This window comes from Eulemur rufifrons, chromosome 3 (assembly GCF_041146395.1).
Source record: "Eulemur rufifrons isolate Redbay chromosome 3, OSU_ERuf_1, whole genome shotgun sequence".
Classification (NCBI taxonomy): Eukaryota; Metazoa; Chordata; class Mammalia; order Primates; family Lemuridae; genus Eulemur; species Eulemur rufifrons.
In genome coordinates, this window is record NC_090985.1 from 11,206,117 (window position 1) to 11,231,266 (window position 25,150).

The 25,150-nt window shown below is 36.5% G+C and overlaps 2 protein-coding genes across 2 annotated transcripts in view; one reads left to right on the top strand and one right to left on the bottom strand.

Moving 5' to 3' along the window:
- CHD2 (chromodomain helicase DNA binding protein 2) overlaps window positions 1–25,150 on the top strand; it is a 119,805-nt gene that overhangs the window by 57,540 nt on the left and 37,115 nt on the right. The window contains exons 17-26 of the mRNA XM_069466638.1: window positions 6,792–6,980; window positions 8,729–8,891; window positions 9,231–9,383; window positions 11,564–11,635; window positions 14,645–14,794; window positions 15,588–15,736; window positions 16,737–16,833; window positions 17,251–17,343; window positions 21,491–21,661; window positions 22,797–22,972. Of these exons, the coding sequence (XP_069322739.1) occupies window positions 6,792–6,980; window positions 8,729–8,891; window positions 9,231–9,383; window positions 11,564–11,635; window positions 14,645–14,794; window positions 15,588–15,736; window positions 16,737–16,833; window positions 17,251–17,343; window positions 21,491–21,661; window positions 22,797–22,972 (1,413 nt within the window). The remainder of the gene's footprint in view (window positions 1–6,791; window positions 6,981–8,728; window positions 8,892–9,230; window positions 9,384–11,563; window positions 11,636–14,644; window positions 14,795–15,587; window positions 15,737–16,736; window positions 16,834–17,250; window positions 17,344–21,490; window positions 21,662–22,796; window positions 22,973–25,150) is intronic.
- LOC138381490 (small ribosomal subunit protein eS27-like) lies at window positions 20,327–20,609 on the bottom strand. Its single transcript, XM_069465768.1, has one exon. It carries the CDS (start codon window positions 20,538–20,540, stop codon window positions 20,382–20,384), a length of 159 nt encoding a protein of 52 aa, XP_069321869.1. The 5' UTR covers window positions 20,541–20,609; the 3' UTR covers window positions 20,327–20,381.

A 25,150-nucleotide genomic window follows, 5' to 3' on the forward strand; every position in this document is an offset into this window, starting at 1 on the left:
TATTTCTACTCTCATCTTTATTTTTTCTTTCCTTTGCTTTTCATTTAATTTTCTCTTTTCCTCTGAAGGTATAGTTTAGATTACTGATTTAAGGCCCTTTTTCCCGTTTCCTAAAATAGGAGTTTAAATGTCTATGTGCTGCTTTAGCTGCATCCCATAAATGTTGATAATCTTGTGTTTTATTTAGTTTTCATTCAGTTTCATCTATTTTCTGATTTTTCCATTGAAGCATGGGTGTTTTAGAAATACGTTGTTTTGTTTAACTTACAAATATTTAGGGATTTTCCAAATGGTTTGTAATTCAATTTTGTACATGCTTTGAATTGTAACTTGTTATATGGTCTAGTATGCTTTTTATCCTTGAGAATGTTCCATGTGTGCTTGTAAAGAATACTGTCTGTACTGCCTTAGTTGGGTAGAGTGTTTTGTAAATGTCTGTTAAGTCAACTTGGTTAATAGTGTTGTTCAAGTCTTCTGTATCTTTGCTGGCTGCCTGTCTAGTTGTACTAGCAGTTATTGAGAATGAAATATTTTAATTTTTAACAGTAGTAGTTGAACGTTCAGCTTCTTTTAGTTGTCATTTTTCCATCATATAATTTGGGATTCTGTTTGTAACTGTTTACATGCTCATCTTTTTTTATCATTATGAAATGTCCCACTTTGCCTCTAGTAATACTGTGTTTTAAGTCTGTTTTGTGTGATTTTATTATAGCTCCTCATCTGTCTTCTGGTTACTGTTTGCAGTGTATACCCTTTCCTATCATTTGAGCTAATTGTTCTTTGTGTGGTGTATCATTTTTTTATCATTTTACTTTCAACCTATTTTTTTCTTTGAGGAGTCTCTAAAATATGTGTCTTATGGATAACACGTAGTTGGATCTGCCTTTTTTTTTTTTACGTTTTTCATCCAGACCAATCTTTGTCTTTTTTTTTTTTTTTTTAGAGACAGAGTCTCGCTCTGTCACCCAGGCTGGAGTGCAGTGGTGCAGTCATAGTTCGCTGCAGATTCGAACTCCTGGGCTCAAGTGATCCTCCTACCTCAGCCTCCCAAGTAGCTAGGACTGCAGGTGTGTGCTGCCACACCCGGCTGATTTTTTATTTTTTGTGGAGACAGGGTCTCTGTTGGCTAGGCTGGTCTCGAATTCCTGGCATCAAGTAAGCGATCCTCCTGCCTTGGCCTCCCAAAGTGCTGGGATTATAGCCAACAATCTTTGTGTTTTGATTGGAATATTTTAGTCCATTCACATTTAATGTAATTAATGAGGCTGGTTCCAGTGCAGTGGTATTTACGACGAATTGATCACAACTGGTTACAGATTCCTTTGTTCCTTCTCCACTCCCACTGCTTCACTTTACTAGCCTTAAAAAAATAAAAATAATAATATGGTTGGATTTGTTTCTGCCATTTTGCTATTTATTTCCCATGTCTTATATCTTTTTTTTCCCAATGCTTCTTTACTGTTTTCTTTTGTTTCAGGAAATATTTTTTCAGTGTGCCATTTTAATTCTTCTTTTAATTTTTTGCTACTTAAAATTTTTTTAATTGGTTGCTGTAGGATTATTGTATACATCTTAATTTACACAGTCATCTTCAGCTTAATACTGACTCAATTCTGGTAAAATGTAGCAACTTTGCTCCACCATAGTTCCATTAGTTCCATTTTTACCTTTCTTCTTATAACTGAAGAATACACTGATATTATTGCTTTGCATAGGTTTGTCTTTTAAGGAAATTCAGAAAAGAGAAAAGCATATTCATTCTTTTTTTTAAATATTTACCCATAATTTGATCATTTCTAGTGATCTTCATTTCTTTCAATGGGTTCAAGTCACCATTGGGTATCACTTTCTTTTAGTCTGAAAGACTTCTCTTAGTATTTCTTGTAAGGCAAGGCTGTTACCAGGAAATTCTGTCTTTATTTGTCTCTGGCTGTCCTATTTTGATTTTTATTTGTGAAGGCCAATTTAAGACTCATTAGAAGATGGGCAGAGAAATTTGACCACCCTGTCTGTGCTGCCCTCACTACAGGTGTTACTGGAACAGGCTTAAATGGGTTCTCTTTTTGTTACAGATGTCTTCACTACAGTGTACTTGTGCAAAAGAGCCCCTTCTGCCCTCCTCCTTCCTCTGCCTTCTTTTAGAGCAGGGTTTCTCAGCCTTGGCACTGTTGACATTTTGGGCTGGATAATTCTTTTTTGTGGGGAGTTGTCCTTTGCATTGTAGGATGTTTAGTAGCACCCTTGGCCTCTAATCAATGCATGCCAATAGAACCCCCTGTTCTGTTGTGACAACCAAAAATGTTTTCAGATAGTGCCAAATGTTCCCCAGGGGTGGGGGTGGGAGTAGTTGCCTCAAGTTGAGAATCACTATGTTGGGTTCCTGATGTCTTCCCACACTTTCCTGTCGTGCTCTGCCCTGCTGACCCCATCTTACTGCTGCTCTATTGTCTTCCCTGCGTACCTGGATGTTTCTTTCCTTCCATAGTGCTCTGTGACTAAGTACTGGTTACTCTCTTGATCATGGAGCCAGTTGCCCATTTTCTATTTTTTAAACATTCTTTTATCCATCTAGTCATCTGTAAGAATAAACGTTCTGTACTTTCTGTGATGGGTCAGATTTCATCACGTATTAGCATAAGCCAGTGTTTTTATAGTTTGCTTTTCAAAGATACAGGTGCTATAAAATGTAATGTATAAAAGTTTAGAAATAGAGGTTATCAGTTATTGGTTATCCTTGTTTTCTGAAATGGGTAAGGGAATTTTTATGTACAGTAGCCATTTTTTAATAGCTGTGGTCCCTGCCCGCCCCCCTCCCCCTGCAGATGGGGAGCGAGGGAGGCCCCACCTGCACCCATAGCCGCTTCCCATCTCTCACATCACTGCCTGAGCACCTTCGCCGGTCACATCTGCTGCAGCATCAGACCCTTGTAGAAATGTGAACCTCACTGCAAATTGTGCATGCGAGGGATCCAGGTTGGGTGCTACCCATGAGAATCCAACACCTGATCATCTGAGGTGGAGCTGAATACCCCTTTCCCCCACAATGGAAAATCTCTGTCTTCCACAAAACCAGTCCCTGGTGACTGCTGGTATAGTTTTCATGTTGTTTTCCCATACTTCATCTTTTTAATACATTGGAAGTATTTAGCCCCCGTATTACAAACAAGAATATGCTTTTATTGGATGATGAAAATGTGTCCAACATCACATGGTTAATAAGTAAATAAAACTATACTAGTCTAAAAAATTAAATGTAACTTTAATTCATTGAGATCAACTTCAGGTCTTTTATGACCAAGGTCAATGTCCTTTGAAGTTCAAATTCTAAGAGAAAAAGTACATCCTTCATAAAACCATTGAGAAGAGTTAAAGGCACCTTTCATGGTAGGGGTCATGAGACACAGTGGGGAACATCCATGCCTGTGTTAAAGAAAGGAATGTGTTGTGTAGTTTCCACTGGTGAATATCTAGCTAGGATTTGCTTTTGTGTACCTAGCTGCTGAAGCTGGTGGTAGGGATTTGGCCTCCTAAGTGGTCATAATTAGGTTTTTTCTGCTGTTGAGCAACTGTGGCATTCCATCCAGCATGTTTCAGGAAAAAGTTATATATCCTGCTTTCATAATTGAAGAGAGAAACTTTGAATTACTTTACCATTTAGGTAGTGTCTTCCAGAGTTTACCTTATGGCCAGTTGAATCACTTATGAAATTATGGGTTGGAGTCGAGATGCAAGTTTTTTTCCTGTGGAAGAGATCTTTTTTTTTTTTTGAAAACTTTGTTTTTAAAACTGCCATTTTCGACTGGACTTAGTGGCTCACTCCCATAATCCCAGCACTTTGGGAGGCCGAGGTGGGAGGATTGGTTGAGGCCAGGAGTTTGAAACCAGCCTAGGTAACATAGTGAGGCCCCGTCTTTAAAAAAAAAAAAAGCAAATAAAATTTAAAAATAAATAAAACATTGTCATTTTCAAAAAAAATTTAAAAACATTGTTTTTCACAAATATGTATATAAAAAAAGAAAGCTGTTAAGGAGTTGAGATTTACCTTTATTTCTGCCTGAGCTTGCTGTGTGGATAAGTACAGTCTTCTGAAGTATTTTGCCCTATCTTAGCAGAAGTTCCTGAGGTACCTTATGACTCCACAGAGCTTTTGAGGAAATGATCCGCCGAAGAGATGTTATTGTAAAGAAGAGAATTAAGTTTGGTCAAATAGCTTTTGAACTTTCCTCCCTTCACATGTTACAGACTGTTTTGAAAATCCAATGGTTAGTCCTCTTTTTATCCAATTGAAATGCCATTTCCTTAGTACAGAGAGTCTGTCTAAGCACCTATCCTGCATGGTGACTCTGACCAGGAGAACATGATGACTTACCTTATTATAAATATTTGTCAGTCAACAGGTTTGTTTTGCATATACTGTTTGCAAAGCACGGAGCTTTGAAAAAGATACGACAAGGTTGAAGAGTTCAGCTTATAAGGATAACCATGTGCCAATGTGTACTTCATGCCTACCCCACAGAATAATTCCATTTGATAACATGTAGTTCAGAGATCATGCCTTTTAGTATTGGAATGGTTTTTTATACTTTTGTTTCTACTGTCGGGGACAGTCTCTGAGTTTCTTTTTGTACTTTTCCTTTCACATATTTACTGTGTGAATTTTAGCATACCATTTTCATTGCTTTGGTTCAGTTTTCTTCTTTGTTCCTCACTCAAGTAACCTTCTGTTTTTCTAAAACCCCAAGGTCTGGAAATTTTAAAAATCAGAATTGTTTCTACTTTTGTGAGAGACATATGTATGGACGTTGAGAGCTAGGATATGTCTAAGATAATCTCTAGTTGTGGCATGGCATCTTTATATATTCACCACTGTGAGCTTATACCTTTACATAACTAATTTTAGAAATTAATAATTGTCTGTTTTAGGGGACAGCAAACTTTTTCTTAAAGGATCTGATAGTAAATGTTTTTGCTTATAGGCCATACAGTCTTTTTTATAACTGCTCATCTCTGTTCAGAATGAAAGCAGCCATAGATAATTCATAAACGAATGGATGATATCTCTCTATATAAATATACACATATTCATTCTCCTTAGTGTATGTATATAAAGAAATGTTATCTCATATTAACTACTTTAATATAACACGAGTATAGTAGACAGGTGAAAATATTTGTTGCCTAAAACAGTAGGGAGGAAGTAAATCTTGTAAATAAAATTTACATTTAATATTTTAGACTAGTGTAGTTTTATTTTAATATGTGTTAAGTAAATTAAATTAGCCTCTTGTCTCCCAGGTACTCGGAAAATTACCTGCGATAATCTGATTTCCAGTCACTCAATACATTTTGTGTGTGGGATCTTGTACCCAGCTTTGAGATAGTTCAGTTTACATTGTTGATTTTCATCTTCTTATTAGTTTTAATTCCTGGTTTATTTTATTGTATGTTCTTGGAGTGTTTGCTTAATAGCATAGCAGTATGTCAAAATACAATTTACCTTAGTTTTATCAGGCTGTAGACTTTAATAATGATTTTAGATCTCTGCTCCAAAAGATCATTTTATCTGTTTCCCTGAAGATGATTGTTTCAGGCATTTCCAGATGTTAACAAGGCTCAGGTTGATCCACTTAGCAATACCTGGTGAAATCCTTGGCCATTGATGAGTTCAGAAGTGGCAGTTGACTGTTGAGGCTGTTACATCCATTGGCATGTGCTGGCGTGTGCTGTCTCTGTCCTTCCATCTTATCGGAGAGCATGTGCGTTGGAGTAGTTGTAGACAATGTTAGTCTTTTGGGGTTTGTTAGTCTGGGATTGATTGGCTTCAGCAGATTGGGGCCACTGGTGTCCTAAGGCAGACTGTTGAAGCAGTGATTAAGCTTCCAGGTCTGGCCTCAGTTGATTAATGGTGTGCCTTCACCCACCTAGCTTCAGTCTGTGCACAGAAATGGGCTAGATTGTTCAAGCGCTTTGTTGGCTTCCTACTGGCAAGATAAAGCACATTGTTCTTAGTCCTTAAGAAATAAGTTTTCTTCGTTTTTTATTTTTAAAAGTAACTTTATCCTAGTTTCCCATTCTGGATTTCTGTTATAGTTTTAGTGAAATAAACATGGTTGCATTAAGATTTATATACGAGAAACTTTTACCTATAGAGTTTAGGTGGAATTAGGAGTGACAAGTTTCTAAATTCATTAATAAAATTTATGTCTTGAAATTCTGTTAGCATTAAAGTTGAGTCACTTTTATTGATCTTGTCTGGGCTACCGTCTTGTTTACTATCATTATAATCCATTAACTTCTTAATCCATGAAGTGAATATTACTGATGGAAGTTACATAATGAACTTTTGCCTTTGAGCAGTGATAGCTGTAATAATATTGCCACTCATTGTTCTTTTACCTCTGAGTTTTATTTTCCCAAGAAATGCAACTTATTAAAGATAATTTGATTAATTTTTCTGTATAACATTTCATAAGAATAACTTAGTTATATTAATTGCATGGTATGTACTGAAATATTTTACCAACTCTAGATTTAATGTGAGAATTGGAAACCTGTTGTTATCTAGTGTAGATGAATGGAGTTATCAGTTTGGTTTCCCCTTCCTTTTTGCTTTCCCTTTTCTTTTATTCAAGAGCTCCAGTGATTAATATTTTTTGACTTTCCTTGTAGGAGAGTTTCATTTTTTTTTACAGGTTTTTTTTTTTCATTCAATTCCTTGTAAAAGAAATTTTAGTCAAAAAATGTTGTTTTCCTCAGTGAAACTAAGTAACACTATACTGTTTCATCCCTAGGTTTGAGTTCTGGGAAGATTTTGAAGAAGACCATGGCAAAGGGAGAGAGAATGGCTACCAGAGTCTTCATAAGGTGCTAGAGCCTTTCCTTCTCCGGAGAGTCAAAAAAGATGTGGAGAAATCCCTTCCTGCCAAAGTGGAACAGATTCTCAGGGTAGAGATGTCGGCCCTTCAGAAACAGTATTACAAGTAAGTTCTTGTTTGGGTTAGGCTAAAGGGACTGAGATCAGTACCAGGAAGCCATAAGATTGATAACTGATACATAAACTGTGTGCTTTTTAAAATGAATCCTAAATACAGATTTAAGTAGCAGTATATTTACAGTCAGAAAAAGGGAGGTTTATTCTTTTTTTTTTTTATTTGGGTGAGAATTTGCATACCACTTTTCGTTATGTTTGTGATCTGAAGTATGCATTAATTGTTAGTACTAATTCCCTTACCAATAAACAGGCACATTTTACTTATTCATACATATTTTGTCCGTGCTTTCATTCAATAATTTATTAAGCTTCTTCCAGGCATCCTGCTAGATACTGGGCATATGAAGATGAATAAATATTTCCTGCTACGAGACTTGTGTGGTAGGAAAGACAGACTACAGACAAATAATAATTAAAGCACAGTGTTGTTTAATAACAGGCATATACAGGGGCCTGTGTGAGTTAAGAGGCTTTAATTTTGATGATTTAAAGTTGGCTCTGGAATAAGAACTTACTGCCATGAAAGTTAGTCTTTTTAAGTTAGAGATCTGGTAATCTTTCTCATAATCAATTTTTGGCCAGTATTAGTTCATCTATATAGTTTCTTGCCCCCCCCCCCCCCCCCCCCCCCCGGTTATTTTCAAACATGTAGGTAGGTACATATCATAAATGTTTAATATATATCTCTAAAAGATAAGAGCTTTTTTTGTTTTTTTTTGTTAAGGATAATTTCAATACTGTGATCATGTCTAAAAGACCCAATAATTCCTTATTGGCTTTATAATGTCCAATAAGTATTTACATTTTCCTGGTTGTGATATCCACATACATGCATACACACATTTTTTTTCCCTTGGCCTTACAAATTTTTTGAATGAAGAAACTGAATTTATGTCTGTAGACTTTTCCCAGAGCCTAGATTTTGCTGATTCCAGCTCTTTGGCATCATTTAACATTTTACTCTGAACTTTTTGTTTTCTGTATACTCATAGATAGGTGTAGAGGCTTGATTAGGCTCAGATTCAGTGTGATTATTTCATAAGAATGCAAAAGTATATTTTTTACAGGAGGACTTTCTTTTTATGATGTTAGTAGCTAATGATGAACATTGCCTAGATCCATTAATTCTTTAGGGACTACAAAACTAGCACTGTTATTCTAAGACTGTTGTGTGTATAGAATGAATTAGGTTGGTGTAGTTAAGAAGTAGGATTTTTATGATGGGTATAAGATCAATAAGATCAAATAAAAGCTCTATAGTACTGCCTAACTAGAAAAAATTCATGATGTATTTTTATTTTTAAAAACATTTTTTAATTTTCAGATTGGGACTACTCAACTTGAGTGTATATAGACACACACTCACTCAAGTATGTATAAGTAAAGTATATATAAATATAATATATATAAAGTGTGTATATATACATATATGTGTGTGTATGTGTGCACATTTATTTATTTCTATATGGGGAGGGGTAGAGAGAGAGAATTGTTTCCTTTTAATATCCCTGTGTTCAGTGAGGTTGAAATAACCCATGGAATCATTATCATATCCAATTGTGACTAGAGATGTAAGGGATCATGGTTAGGTGGCAGGAGATGCAAAATAAAATATCCTCTCTACTTTTTCAACTTTCTTAGATTTTTTCTTTCAATAGTACTACTATTTCTTATAATATGGTACCCACAACTTGGTTTCTTTGTATCTAGTAGTATCATTATCATTTTAATTTGTAGATGGATTCTGACCAGGAATTACAAGGCTCTTGCCAAAGGAACGAGAGGCAGCACGTCTGGTTTCCTTAATATTGTGATGGAACTGAAAAAATGCTGCAACCACTGCTATCTGATTAAACCCCCTGAAGAAAATGAAAGGGAAAATGGACAGGAGATTCTTCTGGTGCGTAGTTCCTTTTGTTCATAATTGCTTTCTCCAAAACAATTTAGTTTCTTCTGGTGCTTTTCATCAAAATGCTCCTTTTTATCCTGATGACCCTTCAAAGAGCATCGAAAAAAAGCCTTAAAAGTAGGTGAAAAAAGTTAAATAACCAGGAAAAATCTGGAAAGTATAGTATTGCAGATACTAGGCGAAATGAACATTTCAGAAATTGCTGGTCAACCAGATTGCCGAGGTTTTCAAAAGGCTTAAAGATGATTTTTAAAATATGAAGTCTTAGCAATTAAGGGCAGATTGAAGTATGTGTTTCAACATAATGATTGGAATATCTTAAATCTTCAGTCCCTGATCAGGAGCAGTGGGAAGCTGATTCTGTTAGACAAACTGTTGACAAGACTTCGAGAAAGGGGGAACAGAGTCCTTATCTTCTCTCAGATGGTGAGAATGTTGGATATTCTGGCCGAGTACCTGACTATTAAACACTATCCTTTCCAGGTAAAGTGGTTCAGTAATTGGAGGGGTATCTCTGCCCTTCCTCCTCCCCCTCCCCCCCTCCCCCAGTTGTATGTCTTGCTTGTTAAAGTAGAAGAACACAGAGTTTTCTTGCTTGAAAAAAATTGAGGTTAAGATTTCAGGAGAGTCTTGATTTTTACTTCCTTGCCTTTAATAAACTTTTACCTTATTAAAATGGTCATGTGAAGACCATTCTTTTCTTGAAGGGGGGTGGGTGGGGAGCATTAGAGAAAGGAAAATTGGGCAAGAGAAACGTATGTTAGATCGTGTGGTACATCTCTAAGTCTGTGGTAAAAGTAGAGAGGAAAAAAATGTGAACCTGATTCCAGAAGCCCAAATCCTAGAAAGAAAAAGACAGGTAGTGGTATTGTATATTCACCCCCCAATACTCCCAAAGACGGTGACGCTGGCTGTGAGGCTGGGAATGCGCAGAGGAGTGGTACTTAAAACCTTGTGGTCCCTGAAGCAAGTGTTGGTGGCCTCCCCTCTTTTCTGTGGAGCTGTTACCACTGGCCTTCATTGTCACTCAGTTATCTCCTATGGGGAAAAAGTTTCTTCATTGTAATAATTCTTTTCTGGGTGTTTAATCTATTGGAAACTTAACTCTGATCTACTTACAGACATGTAGATATGTGTGCAATTTACCTTGACTTTTGGCGTAATATTTTTATAGTGCTTTGAGTTTTAAGCTTTATTTTTAAAAATTATTTTTCTTTTTAAACTTTGAATGGATGGACTGTTCTACCAACTCATCTAATTACATTGCTATTCATGGAAATTGAAGTTGGTGATTATCTCCTAAGAAGGCCCAACTTTTAAGACTCATTAGCGGTTTGTGTTTCAAAATACCCTGATAAACATTATTATATCCAGAATATCTTGTATGGTCTTTCAGCAGCTGTCTTAGAAATAAGCATAATACTTTGGTTATTATCAAGAAACAGCACACTGCAAAAAGGCAATTATCTCTCAGTGTACCTGATCCCTGTGAGCTTTCGTTTCTTAGGTAATCATATGATACCCATTAAATCAAGAATGTATCATTCTTCTCTCTAGGGAATAACTAAGCTGGGATTCTTCAGGTCTGTTGTACCTAATCAGTGACTTATAGACAATTGTCTTAATGTCCTCTGTTAATGGGAATATTAAAAGGAGGGCATTAGGTTTTCTGATTTCAAATATAGGCTTTGAACCTGTCATTTAAACATCTTCGGTTCAAGACTCTGAGTAGAATTGTAGTCAGTGAGAAAGAAAGAAAGGGGCTTCGCCCAGGTGTGAGGTAACTTGAGTTGAGTTTGTTGGACAGAGCTCTGGGGAAATACAGGTCCTTCCATGGATGCTGCTGCCAGCCAGGCACCTCTCGGGTCAGTTTTGCCTTCTGTAAAATGAGATGATTTTGTTGTCTCAAGTGGTAATTGTTAGAGAATGAAATGTGAAAATGATTTTAAAGAGTGAGAAATGGTTTATAAATTATACAGCATATAGATGATAATTCTTCAGCATTTGTTTTATGTATTATATGGTTTCTCTATGGTTACATTGTTTTGTACCTAGAACGGACATACATGCTCTAATAAAAGAATTGTATGCACTGGTTAATGCCAGAGGCTCTCTTGAATTAACAGTGTAGTTTGGTTGCTTGAATACTTTTCTCTGATTTCAGAGTGTAATTTTTAGAAAAACTTGGGTATATGGTTAATTATTATTAACATTTTCAATGTTAATAATTTTCAATGTTGAAGCAAAATATTTTCCAAACAACATTATGTAATTAGCTAAGAAGCATCATTTTTCTGCAGGAACTAATTATTAGTTTGGCCAGTGGTACTATTTCCTAATCTATTCAGTACCTCCAGATAAAGAAGTAAACCAAGCCTCTAAGAAGAGGTTGGGTTTTCGTCTTTCTCCTTATAGGTCCTGGTGGATATTCTGATCCTAAATAGCCCTTTGAATCAGAAGCTTCTGACCATAAGACTGTAACTGGAGAGCTTGGGTCAAGTAGGGTGTTCTCCTTAAGCGCAGCCCCTTCAGCCCTTTGCCAGTGCACTCCAGTTATTTTTACTCAGTGGGTGTTCAGGTGATAAAGATTGCAAGTCTGGTGTTCTATTTTGAGTGTAGCTGATCTCCCTACCTTATGATTTTCTTGTGGTTTATTTTTACAGCGTCTGGATGGTTCCATCAAGGGAGAAATCCGAAAACAGGCACTGGACCACTTCAATGCAGATGGGTCTGAGGTAAACTATGCATGGCTTTATTTGGGAGCTTGGGTTCTGTATCAAGGGGAAAGTCTTTCCAGCTTAATGTCTTCTGTTTCAGAAATAATTTGCAGGCAATTCTGCCTTGAGAAGAGAATGAGAAATCCCTAATATAAAAGATGCCTATTTTTGTTGTTTGTCACTCCAGGAAAACATATATATGCTTGTTTATCTCCCCTGGTTTTGATTAATAACTGAGGAATTCTCCAATGTCTTCCACTTACTAAATTTCTGGGTCTGGAAGAGCAGTAAGGCAAGGGGAATGGGGAGGGTTGGCCATTAGGATTTATTTGCAGGATATATTAGAAGGTTCTGATCTGTACTATTTTGGTGATTAAGGCTTGAAAAGTATGTTTGCCATGTCTCAAGTTCATTGGACTCCTGATGTGATGTGACTTAATGTTTTTGCTCTGGCTGATAGTAGCATGTTTAAATCAGTAAGCGTCCAGCTTAGATTTGGCATTGTATTTTGTTTCGGGGGCACCTATAGAAGAGCTACTTAGGACAAATTAGAAACTTTAATAATTAGTTTGTGCATATAAAATTATCAAATGCCATGGGATTTGAGAGAAGTAGGGGGAAGAACTTAAGTGTAAATAAAACCATAATAATGTATAGAGGTGAAGGAAGCAGTGGAGAAGTAGAATTAGAAGTATTTTAGAGAGAATGTTAATTTTTGGAGCCTGGGCCACTTTTTTTTTTTTTTAATAGAATAGATTTTGCTTTCGGCTTTCTGAAGAGCTTTAAAAATTCTTCACGCCTGTGCCTGTTAGTACAGAATGCTATGTTTTCTCTCTCTAGATTCGTAGAAGTCCTAGTGGTTAGACAAGTATCCTGGCTATTTCTGTAGCCTAAAATTTTACTACTTCTTGAGGGACTTCGGGCATTAATCTATTTAGAACCAAGGCTCTGAATTGTTAGGGATAAGAAGAATTGAATTACTAAAGACGTTGGTCATCATCTAATTCCTATCACTTCTTTCCCTGTTCCTCATTTCCTCAATTATAAAATCATTGCTTCCAATACTTCATAATGAATGTTCTGTGAGGTTTAAATTGGTAATTAATATAAAGAGCTGATCACATTGTATAGCACATAGAAAGCACTCAATAAATGTCAGCTATTTTATTATATAGTATTTGTTGAAATTGGTTTTGTGTTTCTTACTCTTAGTTTAAAGAATAGTATGAGTTGAATGTTTCATATTGCTCTTTCTCGGGGAAAAAAATAAGTTACTTTTTGTATAGCTCTCGTCCCCCTCTAGGGCCATATATAGAATACAAGTTTTCTATCATTTTCTGTAGTGTTTTAAAAATTAAATATTTATTATTAGGAGAAAATATTATATGCCCATTTAGAAAATTGGGAGGATGGTGAAGAGTACAAAGAAGAAAAATTGTACAGAACCCTCATCCCAGACAAAACTTGGTAACTTGCTATTCACATCCTTTAGGTGTATTTCCATTCATACTGGATGGAAACACTGATTTCTTTATATGTTTATCTAATTGAGATCCTGCTGTATATATAGTTTGGTTTTCACCTTTTATTCAGAATTATACTTTGAGCATTTCCCCATGTCATTAAAGATTTTATAGAATTTTAATTTCTAATATTTCATCATGCTTTTACCATTTATTTAACCATTTTATTACTGGTGGATGTTTGGATAAGAGGGTATAGCATTTTAAAAATATTTTTGATACACTTTGCTAAATTACTTTTCTAAGACAATTTCATACTGTTAAGTACGAATAGTCTCCTTTTTACCTCACCCTCAGCAGCATTGAGTTTCATAATTTTTTAACTTTTGTCAATTTAATAATAGTTGCAAACAAATTATCATAATTCATATTATCCTTTGTAAAGAGTAACATAGAAAATTGTTGATTTGATCATTTAGACCCCAGATTTTATTTGCTTTTAGGTATTTCATCCTTAACTGTCCACGTAGTGTGGTGGTGCTTGATATTTCTCCCAAGGATCTCAGACTGTGTGTTTAGACACAACCTATTGATCAGTTTTATTGAAATTGTTTAAAGTTCTTGTGAGGCAGCTGTCTCCAGTTTTATTTCTGTGGCATAATGCCGTTGAATGTGGCTATTAGAACACAGAGACCTCTTCGCTGCATCTGCGTATGTGCACTAAATATACCCATTTATCAAGATATGACCCAAAGCGCCAATTTTTGAGTGACACTTAGCCAGAAAGATGTCAGTTTTTTACGTATGTGATAAATTGCCTGAAAGTAGAAATATTTTGGCTTTTGTTGTCTGGCTCATATAGTTTATTCGTTTGCTCCTGTCTCCATATGTTTCTGAGCACCCAGATGCAGGCAGGTGTGCTGTGCTTGCCCAGTGTCTGTTATCATTGCTGCGGAAACTGGACTATGTCAGTGCTGGGTCATTTCACACATCACTCTTCAGCCAAATCTGTTTTTCTTTTTGCATGTTTTGTGGTGATCGAGAATTCTGTGCTTCTCAGCAGTTCCAGTATGTGATCTGTTTAGTGCAGTGTTTCTATATTCCTCACCTGCCTAACAAATGGATGGACATTTATATAATAAAGTATCTTTGTTTATACTAGCTGCCTTACATGGCATAATCTATCTTTCTCCAGAAAATAATTGTCTTGGTAACTTGCTAGAATGACTGATCCCCGTTATAGTTGAGTTTGTCTGTTTTTTTCCCCTTTTCCTACTTCTTGTATACTAGTTTTAGCCAGGAGATAACACTGATTCTCTTGCTCCCGTTGCCCCATTAGATTATGCTTTACTCCTTTGTTCACTGCACTGACTCTTCCTCTTAATCAAATGAAAATTCACTCTGCCATCAAGTCCCTGACATTCCTTTAGCCTCCGTAAAGTTTGTCCATCATATCTCACTTTTCTTCACACCTGCAGGGGTTTCCAGGTATAAGGGCTTATTGGACTATGAAACTGTTTCTGAGAAGGCCACTGCATAAAGTAGTATATTGCATTGTGTACAGGACTTCTGTTTCCTGCTTTCGACAAGGGCTGGTGGCCTAGGAATCAATTTGGCTTCAGCGGACACAGTCGTCATCTTTGACTCTGACTGGAACCCCCAGAACGACTTGCAGGCACAAGCCCGAGCCCATAGAATTGGTCAGAAGAAGCAGGTCAGTGGAGAGAGGCTTCTGGATTTGGCTTTGGGGTGGGGAGGTAAGGGGGTTTATTTAGCCCTTTCAGGATGTTTGGAAAGTGCTTTTTTCCCATTTGGCTTTGATTTTCCCCAAGTGTTGATTTCTATTTGTTAACTAATTCAGGGAAGAAATGTCATCTTTGGGGCTAAGATGAACTATTAAGGAACTTTTCCTTTTCTCTCTTTGAAAAGTACAGCACCAGTGACTTTCTGTATGTTTACCCTAAAAGAGATATATGATAATTAGATGTAGAACCGAACCTTTTCTCTGTTTTAATATGGAGAAATTGTTATATATTCTAGCATTGTTTAAGATGGTCTGTTTTATTATACATGACAGTGTTAGCTTTAAGATACATTGGAAAACTACTTTTTTCTTTGGCTTATGATCTCAAAGTCTGTTCTATATTGGATAAGTCATAAGTTTCATACTTGGCTGAAGATTCTGTTTTTGTGAAATTTTCTATCAGTGAAACTGATTATTTTTTTAGCAAGCTTTTTGTCATTAAACAGGCCATATTAACAGAACTTTAAAGGCAATTTTATTTAAGAATGTAACCTGCTGCATATACTGAAAACATTACATCTATTTAAACTGCCCACTTGGATGGATAGCTTATAGTCATTTATGGTAGTAAAGAACAAACATTTTTTTCTTTTCTCCTTTTGGATTTTGACAGAGGTAACCTTTTTCTTTCTTTCTTTTTTTTTTTTCTTTCTTTTCTTTTTTTTTGGATCAGACATAAGCATAAGATTTCCTTTTCCTACAGGTAAATATTTACCGCTTAGTTACAAAGGGGACTGTGGAGGAGGAGATCATCGAACGGGCCAAAAAGAAGATGGTATTGGACCATCTGGTGATTCAACGCATGGACACCACTGGCCGGACGGTCCTGGAAAATAACTCGGGAAGGTCCAAGTAAGTGCCAGAAAGATTGGGGAGGTAGGCAGAACCAAATCGACTTTACATCAGCACTTGATATAATTCATTCTTCTAATAGGATTATCTACTACAGACATTAATCCATTCCTTACCTGGAATTGGCCAGGCCGTGACCACAATAAGGATGGCATTTTTATTGTAGTTTACTTTCTCTGTTTCTTCTTTCATTACCTAACAACCCTCTCCCTCTTTCTTTCCCTCTCCCTTGCCTTTGCTTTCGGCTTCATGACATGTCACAGCTGCAGCAGTGGAGCTGTGTGTGTTGGGTGTCAGCCCAGCACAGTGTCATCGCCTGTGACTTCTCAGCAGTGAGAACTCACCAGGCTGAATTGGAAGCTGTTTTTTTACTATTGGTAAAAATGTCCGTGGAGATAGTTGTGATTCTTTTCTATTGAAAACAGAAGGGCAAAAAAAGAAAGCAGTGAAGTTTCATTTGGCTTTAGGAAGAAACACAACTGTTTCTCCTATGGAGCTTCCATTTTGACCAGATTGTTGAATGTCTTCTGTGGCCATGCTGCAGCTATGTTAAAGGTGAATTAGCGCTTCCTACATAGAATGTTTTCAGGTAATTTTCCGTTTAAGAGGAACCTAGATGAAAAAAAGCTTGGCTCTTTTATTTTGGACCAGAGGTGAGAAGGTTGAAAATTTCTGGTGAATGAGAACTTTCTGAGTCAAAGGGCAGAGAGAAGAACTCGATTTTTTCATATTGTTAATCATCTTTCTTGCTTAACCATGTAATAGGTGAGCCAACAGGACTGTAGTTGATTTTCTAGTCTTCTGCTGGATTAGGGTTATCACCACAGACTCATCCAGTGGATAAAAAAATGAAATATTTGAGAAATCATTTTTCTTGAGGCAGAATTTGTATTTTCACCAGTTAGTTATTTTACCCTTTACAAAAAGATAGATATTTTGAAGTAGAACTTCTTAGAAATTGACATTCCTAAGAGGTTACAACTGCATTTTACTTCTACAGCTCAAATCCTTTTAATAAAGAAGAGCTGACAGCTATTTTGAAATTTGGAGCAGAGGATCTCTTCAAAGAACTTGAAGGGGAGGAGTCAGAACCTCAGGTAATTACCAATGAAAAAATAGAAAATTTTTTAAGTATCGTCTGTAAGTGTCTAAATTTTTCTGGAAGAAGATTGTGAGTCTGTGTTAGAGGCTTTTATAAAGAAAAAGTAGTTACTTGAAGGACATAGTTTCTTTTTCTTCTTATGAAGGGCAAAGCTCTTACTAAATTGAATAGGAAAGAATGAATAAAGAATTTGAAGATTCTGCGTTTGTGTACCCTCCTACCCCCGCTTATTTTTATTTTTAATTTCTGAAGTTTCACCTCATTATTTGTATAAATAATAGTTTGAAACATTAGACTATAAAAGCAAATAGAATATTAGAAAGGAGAGTTGGTTTGTTTGCACGAAACATTTTCAGTAAATGCTGATCATTATTGTCTTTTTACTATATTTATATTGCTTTTGTTCTTTCAGGAAATGGATATAGATGAAATTTTGCGCTTGGCTGAAACCAGAGAGAATGAAGTGTCCACAAGTGCAACAGATGAGCTTCTGTCACAGTTTAAGGTAGGCAGATCTTTGTGGCAGAGAGTTCTTAGCATTGATTCATTAAGTAATGCTCACTAGTGTCTGTGAGAACTTTCTCTGTGCTAGGCACTGTGCTTTTCCCTTTACCTCAGTTGGCTCATGTCCCCAATATCATTCTCTGAGTTACAAGTATGTTGTGAAAGTAGATTCTCCAGTCCTCACCATGAAGGTAACCACTGAAGTGGGCTATCCTGTGTAGAGGAAGAGAAGTCAGTGAAGAGGACTGAGAATGTGCAGGCAAGGTGCAGAACCACGACTGTCGAGGGCTGTGGGAGACATTAACAGAGTCAGATGCCCAGGAGTGGTCAAAGGTATGAAAAGTGTTGGTGACGATTAGAAGGGTCTTGGTGACTTGATGAGATTTTTTTTTTTTTGGTAAAGGGAGAGAAAGGGGTGGTCACTGGTGTCTGATAGAACAGGAAACTTTTGAGATGAGATAGATGAGATGAGGACTGAATGCAGAATCTGGGCACCAGATGGATGGGAGGTGGCAGCACTGAGTATAGATGTTATTAAAAAGCTTAGTGAAAGAGTGCAGGGAAGGGAAGTTACATGATTAGAAGCAAGGCAAGGTTTTTGAACGATGTTGCCATATTTCTAGGTTGAGGAGAGAACTTGAGAATAGGGAGCTATTGAAAGTTCTAAGGAAAGAAGACGATTTGATGGCACATTGCCCCAGAGGAGACTGGAAGAGATACAGTCAAAAGCACAGGTGGAGGATTTGGCCTTGGAAAGAAAAAGGACTAGTACACTTTAGAGAAGAGGAGGAGACAGAAGATGTGGGAGTTTAATTTATGACCTTACTTTGCAGTAAAGTAAGTGATATGTTTGCTTAGAAGTGGAAAAGATGGAGCAAGGAGTTGTGGGGAGGAACTCGATAGGGAGTCACCTGAATTTAGATGATGTGGCTTTGCTGTGGAGCAGTTAGCAGGGTCACATGACTTTTTCCAGCAATACTTGAGGTCAGAGAAACTGGATCCGTTGGCAATCCCAAGGTGGGGGATTGGCTTGGGAGGCATAGGAAAGTCAAAATGGCAAAGGTTTCCAAGATTGATGTGAGACCATGAGTGAAAGGATTGACTGTGGGTTGATTCCATGCAGTTCAGAGAAGTAAGAGAGATCTGGTAATTAGAATGATGGTTAGGATTGAGGGGAAATTGGGTGAATTGCTTGGAAGGAAGCAATATTGTGTGAAGAGCTGCAAAGCTGGCCGTAGGTAGAAGTTGTTTCAGTGGAAGAACAAGGAAAAGTGTTGAGTGGGTCAAAGAGTTCCAGGATCAGAGTTAATGTGTCTCAGGATACAAAGGATGAGGTAGAAAAGGATGAACGTGAATTATTAGTGTTTGTTGTAGTCAGTTTAGGCTGCTACAACAAAGTACCATAGACCTGGTGGTTTATAAACAACAGAAATTTATTTCTCACAGTTCTGGAGCCTTTATTTCTGAGATCGCGGTGCCCATGTGGTCGAGTTCTGGTGAGGGCTTGTTTTTGGGTTGCAAACTGCTGACTTCTTATATCCTCACATGGTAGAGAGCGAGGCCAGAGAGCTCTCTGGGGGTCCCTTTTGTAAGGGCACTAATATCATCATGAGGGCTCTACCCTCATGCCCTAATTACCTCCCAGAGTCATCAGCACCTCCTAATACGTTACATTGGGAGTTAGGATTTCATGGCATGAATTTTGAGGGAACACAGTCAGTCAGTTCATTGCACTGTTTCAAATGGATTTCACCTCGGTGACTGCTATTCTTTAAACATATAATCATTATGGTGTCTTGGTCAGAATATTATATGATTATTTAAGTCTAGAAATTTCTACACATTACAGATTATTCAAAAACGGTCATCACATTACTGGTTGCTTTTATCTTCCTAAAGCCTTTTTGGCCATTATGTTTCAGTACCTGGTCAAATGATATGATTTAACAGTAGGAGTTTGCTTATCTCAGGGGCTCACTATTTGTGGAGTGTTTCAACTAAATCAACATTACTTGTCCCCTCATAATCCTTTTTTTTCTTTTTAACCCTTATTTAACATGTTGAAAACACAGCAAACAATTTTTGAGATACAAGATTACCATTTTCTTCAGAAATAATAACCAACACTTGTATAAATCTTATGGTGTTTCAAGCACGGTTTTAAGTGCTTGGTAGATATTGACTCCTTTAAAGTACTTATCATAAGCCTGTGGTGAAGTATTATCTTCATTTATAGATGAGGAAGCAGGCACAGAGAGGTTAAGTAAATTTGTTAAAATCACACATAAGTGGAGCTGTGATTACATCCTGGGCACGTAGTCTGGCCTTTAGCTCCAATCATGATGCCATCTTTGGAAAAGTTAAAATTCCCAACTGCATGAACCACCAACATATATGCATATTTACATCAATTTTTATCATTTTCATCTAGCTGTTTTAAATTCAGATCTAAAATAATTACCCACAGTCCTTAATTTGAGAGATTGGTTGGATGATTCATTTTTGAACAATTTCAAAAATTGTTCCTCTTGTTTGGTCTTGAAATTTAAAAAAATCTAATTGTGAAGATCTTAATATCCTTTTTGGAAGTTAAAGAGTTAATTTTGGCCAAAAATTATAAGATTCGACTTGACTTCACTGTCAGCTCCAAATGAGGAATGGAACCTCCAAAAGCTCTTTTGTACTTTATTACAGTCTCCACGGCTGGGAGGGAAAGAATAATGAGAACGTGGAGCCTAGGCTGGGGCCTCCTGCCACTGCGACAGGCTGTCCTGAGCTGGTGGATGTTTCTGTTTAGCCGTAGTTTGGTTCTTTGAAATGCATACACTTAGATGGTTTTCTTTCTGGGATACATACAGTTTTAGTACAAATATATATCAAATATGAAATAATATTTGATATGAAGTAAATAGAATATTCCTCCAAGTTTGTTTAAATTTCTTCCGTTTTATGTTTTCATTTTCTTTCTTTCTTTCTTTTTTTTTTTAATCCAAAATGTGTTTATTGGGATGGTTTCCCATTCGTTCAAGCAGGGTGCTTTTAGTGCTGCTTCCTTCTGAAGGAACATCCTTCTGTAAGCCTTGCTTTTCCTCCTGTAGGCTGGCAGAGGACAGTAGAGCAGCCAACACACAGAACTACCGTTTGTGCCTGGCTAAACACCGTGGTGGTTTTATAGCACCTTGGGCATTTCACATCCATAAAGTAGGAATTTGGGCTCAGCACCAGGCGCTTCTTCTTGTGTTTCGTCTTCTCTTCTGGAGAGGCATGTTCTTATGGGAAGGCTGTCATTGCTGGAAGGCTTTTCTTTTTTTTTTTTTTTTTTTTTTTTTGAGACAGAGTCTCACTCTGTTGCCCTGTGTAGAGTGCTGTGGCCTCAGCCTAGCTGATAGCATCCTCAAACTCCTGGGCTCAAGCAATCTTCCTGCCTAAGCCTCCCAAGTAGCTAGGACTACCGGCACACACCATGACGCCCAGCTAATTTTTGTATTTTTAGTAGAGACAGGGTCTGACTCTTGCTCAGGCTGTTCTCGAAATCCTGAGCTTAAGCCATCCTCCTGCCTTGGCCTTCCAGAATGCTAGGTTTATGGGCTTGGCCTTCATTTTCATTCCTAAGGCTAAAGTGCATGTTTGAGCATTTGAAATATTTACATATTTTTAACTTTTATATCTTCTGGTAAAAATGATTAAGGCAATTAGTTTAGATGATAATGACTGCTTTGAGTTATACATGGTTTCAAATGAACTCTGCTCAATAGCAATTTATGGAACTGTAAGTTCATCATGGATTTATTAGTAGGTTTTCAGCATTTTATAATCTAAATAAATCTAAAATTTCCAATTAGTATTATATTAGAAAATGTTTATGATTTAACGATAACTTTTTTGATAAAACATAAAAAAGTTTGTATCTTTGTGTCTGCTTTTCAATAAAATTTCTGATGAACTTGAGGGTTTGGCAAGTTGCTTTGGGTGGGTAGGAGTAAAGGAGAAATTGGTAGACAATTGATTATTTGATTAGGTAATATCACAGGAATCCCATTCATAGTGTCTTGCTTAGATTAAAAACATAGGATAAATTGGTGTCTTAGCAGATGTTGTTTGGAAATGGGGAACTGTCCATTAGATAATTGTTGTCCATTTGTTTTAAGGTTGCCAACTTTGCAACAATGGAAGATGAGGAAGAGCTAGAAGAGCGTCCTCACAAGGACTGGGATGAGATCATTCCAGAGGAGCAAAGGAAAAAGGTAGAGGAGGAAGAGCGGCAGAAGGAGCTAGAAGAAATTTATATGCTGCCTCGAATTCGGAGTTCCACTAAAAAGGTGATTAAGTGGGATAAAAGATATAAAAGTACTTCTTATGCCGTAAAGGCTACAGAAGTGCTCATTATTCAAGAAAAAGTAATTGCATTGTTGTCCTGACACAGGCCTCCAGATCATTATATTGTAGGAAACCTAGCAGAGACATTTGATTTGGTCTTTGCAAACGGATCTTTGTGAAATGGCTGAATAGGATGTGAGTTTGAAAGAAGTTTGCGTTTTTCCTTTGAGATTAGAAACGGTAATCCTAACAATTTGTTTTGGTTCTAATTTCCACTGCTTTCAACTATCAGAGAGTCAAACCTCTCTTTGTCTTTTTAAATTTTTTTTTAATTGATGGGGATCTCCCTATGTTCCCCAAGCTGGTCTGAAACTCCTGGGCTCAAACAATCCTTTGGCTTCAGCCTCCTGAGTAGCTGGAATTACAGGCACGTGCCACCACTAGCTCCGTTTTTGTCCTTAAATGTTTACAGCACTTAGTATAAATACTTACTAAGGATTATATAACTGTAAACAAGGAACATATACCAGCTTCAAAGCTTACAAAGCACCATCATAGGCACTGTCTAATTTGATTTTTGGAACAATAGTGAAGTTGGTAGAACAAGTTTTGTTATGCATTTTGTTGGAAATTAAATAGATTTGTCCAAGATCATAGTCAATCAATATTAGGAAAACACTAGCTACCATTTATTGAGCATTTGCAATGTGCCAGGCTTAGTTGTAAACGCCTTTATACTTATTGATTCATTAAATCCTCATGAAAACCCTGTGGTAATTGTCTCCATTTTACAAATGAGAAAACAGAGGCACAAAGAGGTAAAGTTATTTGCTCAAGGAAGTAAACATGAACCTGCTTTGTATTGAGTCTTATGTATATTGAATATTATAGAAATACCCAAATGTTTTTAATCCGGTTCACTTAATCATTACATTACAATGTCTCTGAAAGTGTGACTAACCTAACCAGGTTCCTCATTCCATACCCTCTTTCTCCTTATTTGTTAAAGGAAAATTGACATGTCTGATATGATGGGAAGTTCTGAGTACTAAAGAATTAAGATGGGGTGGTCTCAGTCCTTTCACCACTTGAACCTGGCACTTGCTACAGTGTGACTTTGCCTCAATCTTTTTTCAGGCTCAGACAAATGACAGTGACTCTGATACTGAGTCTAAGAGGCAGGCCCAGAGATCCTCTGCTTCCGAGAGTGAGACAGATGACTCTGATGATGACAAGAAGCCAAAGCGCAGAGGGCGCCCCAGAAGCGTGCGGAAGGACCTCGTGGAGGGATTTACTGACGCAGAGATCCGAAGGTTGGTGGAGGCTCTGCTCTGGCTGGAGCTTGTTTGGAAGGGCATGCCGCAAGTCTTGGGTGATTGGATCCCTGACATTTATGACAGGGTAGGCAGAGGCTCATACCTACAAAAAAAGCAAGAGAGCTGAGTCATGCCCCAAATCTTCAGGATGATTCTTCCTTCTCCACAGTTTTCCTCAGTTAAGATCTTTTTTGCTCGTTGCTCATCTGTTTTTGTTTCCCTCCTTTTCTCTGGTTATTCAGAACATTTTTACAAAGAATGTTTAGCCATGGCAAGACAGTTGACATACATATGTATCTGTATATAAAAGAAATGATATAAATGTCAAAATTAAAAATGGTACAAGTCAGACTGCCCTTGCTACCTCTCCCCTCCCTGTCACGCCTGCTCCAAATCCAAGTCCCATCAGTGTTAGTGCTGATATTAGTTTGGTGATGGTTTAGTTTGGTTTATTAGAAGTATGCATAGCATGTTGTTCAACAGCTTGCTTTTTTCCTCCACTTAAAATCAATTTCAGACATCTTTTATGTGAGTACTTCTTACACATTTGTTGGTATCTGCCCTCCAAGAAAAAGATCTAAAATTGCTGCATCCAAATTATTTTTTTCCAGTTTCCATGGCATTTTTTTTTTAAGGCTAAAGAAAATACAAAGTATGAATATAGTTATCTTTAAGGCCCAATGCGTATTATAGTTATATTAAATAGTCCTTTAAGGTCAGTATATTTCAAACTGTGAGGTCTTTGTTTCCACCTAAATGTTACATCTATTTTCTTCTTTTTTTGTTTAATTTGTTATGGAAAAATGTAAATATATCCAAATATTGAGAGAACAGACTATACCATCCTCACCGTTGTACTTATTATCTTAACAATTCTGCATTTGTAGTCAGTCTTGTATGTATACCCTACTTCCTCTTGCTCCCTACCCCCAATATTACTTTGAGAAGAATATGTTTTCTGCTATTGGATAGAAACTTCTATATCGATATTTGTTAGGTATATTTGGTTTCATGTTGTTGATGTCTTTTCATTTCTTGATTTTCTGTCTGGTTCTATCCATTATTGAAAATGGGGTATTTGAGTCTCTGTTATTGTTGTATTGTCTATGTGTTCCTTCATTTCTATCGGTTTCTGCTTCATGTGTTTTGGGACTTTGTTGGGTGTATATATTTTTATAATTGATGGGTCTTCTTAGATGGATTGTCCTTTTTATCATTATGAAATGTCTATCTTTGTCTCTAGTAACAATTTTTGTCTTAAACTATTTTTTAGTCTGTTATTTAGTATGGCCACTCTGGCTCTCTTTTGGGGTATTTGAAATAAAGATGTTATCTCTTTTCATCTTTTAATTTCAACCTATTTGTGTCTTTGAATCTAACTTGTGTGTTGGATCTTTTTAAAAATTTTTTCTATCAATCTCTTCCTGTTGGTTGGAGTCTTTAATCATTTACATTTAATGCAGTTACTAATAAAGTAGAATTTATATCTGCATTTTGCTATTTTTTCTGTATGTCATATGTCTTTTGTTCCTTTATTTCCCCATTACCACTTTCTTTTGTGTTAAATAAATATGTTAGTATACCATTTTAATTACCTTGTTGTTTCTTTTACTATTTTTTTCTTAGTGGTTTACTATTTTTTCTTATTTTTTTCTTGTGTCTTTACTTATTTTCTTAGTGGTTGCTCTGGACATTATAGGTAATATCTTAACTTAGAACACTTTAGTTTGTATTTATACCAATTTAATTTTCATGGTATATAAACACTTTTCTCCATTATAGCTCATTCCCCACCTTATGTTGTCATCACACAAATTACATCTTTATACATTTTAAGTCTGTCAATACAGTTTTATAATTAATGCTTTATGTAGTTGTCTTTTAAAATCAATAGGAGAAGGAAAGAGTTACAAACAAAAATGCACATATGGTGTCTTTAAATTTACTTAACACCCTACAGGTGCTTTTATTTCTTTATGTGGGTTTCAGTTATTGTTTAATAACTGCCCATTTCATATCTGCCCAAAGGACTTTCTTTTAGTATTTTCTATTTTTCTTTATCCGCCAATGTCTTAATTTCTTTTTCATTTTTAAAGGAAAGTCTTTTTTTTTTTTTCCTTTTCTTTTCTGTTTTTTTCTGTTTCTCAGACTGGATAATGTCGATTGGCCTATCTT

What these genes read in the sequence shown, in the direction of transcription:
- LOC138381490 (XM_069465768.1), bottom strand. Translation starts at nt 20,540, where the DNA reads ATGGATGTGAAATGCCCAAGGTGCTATAAAACCACCACGGTGTTTAGC.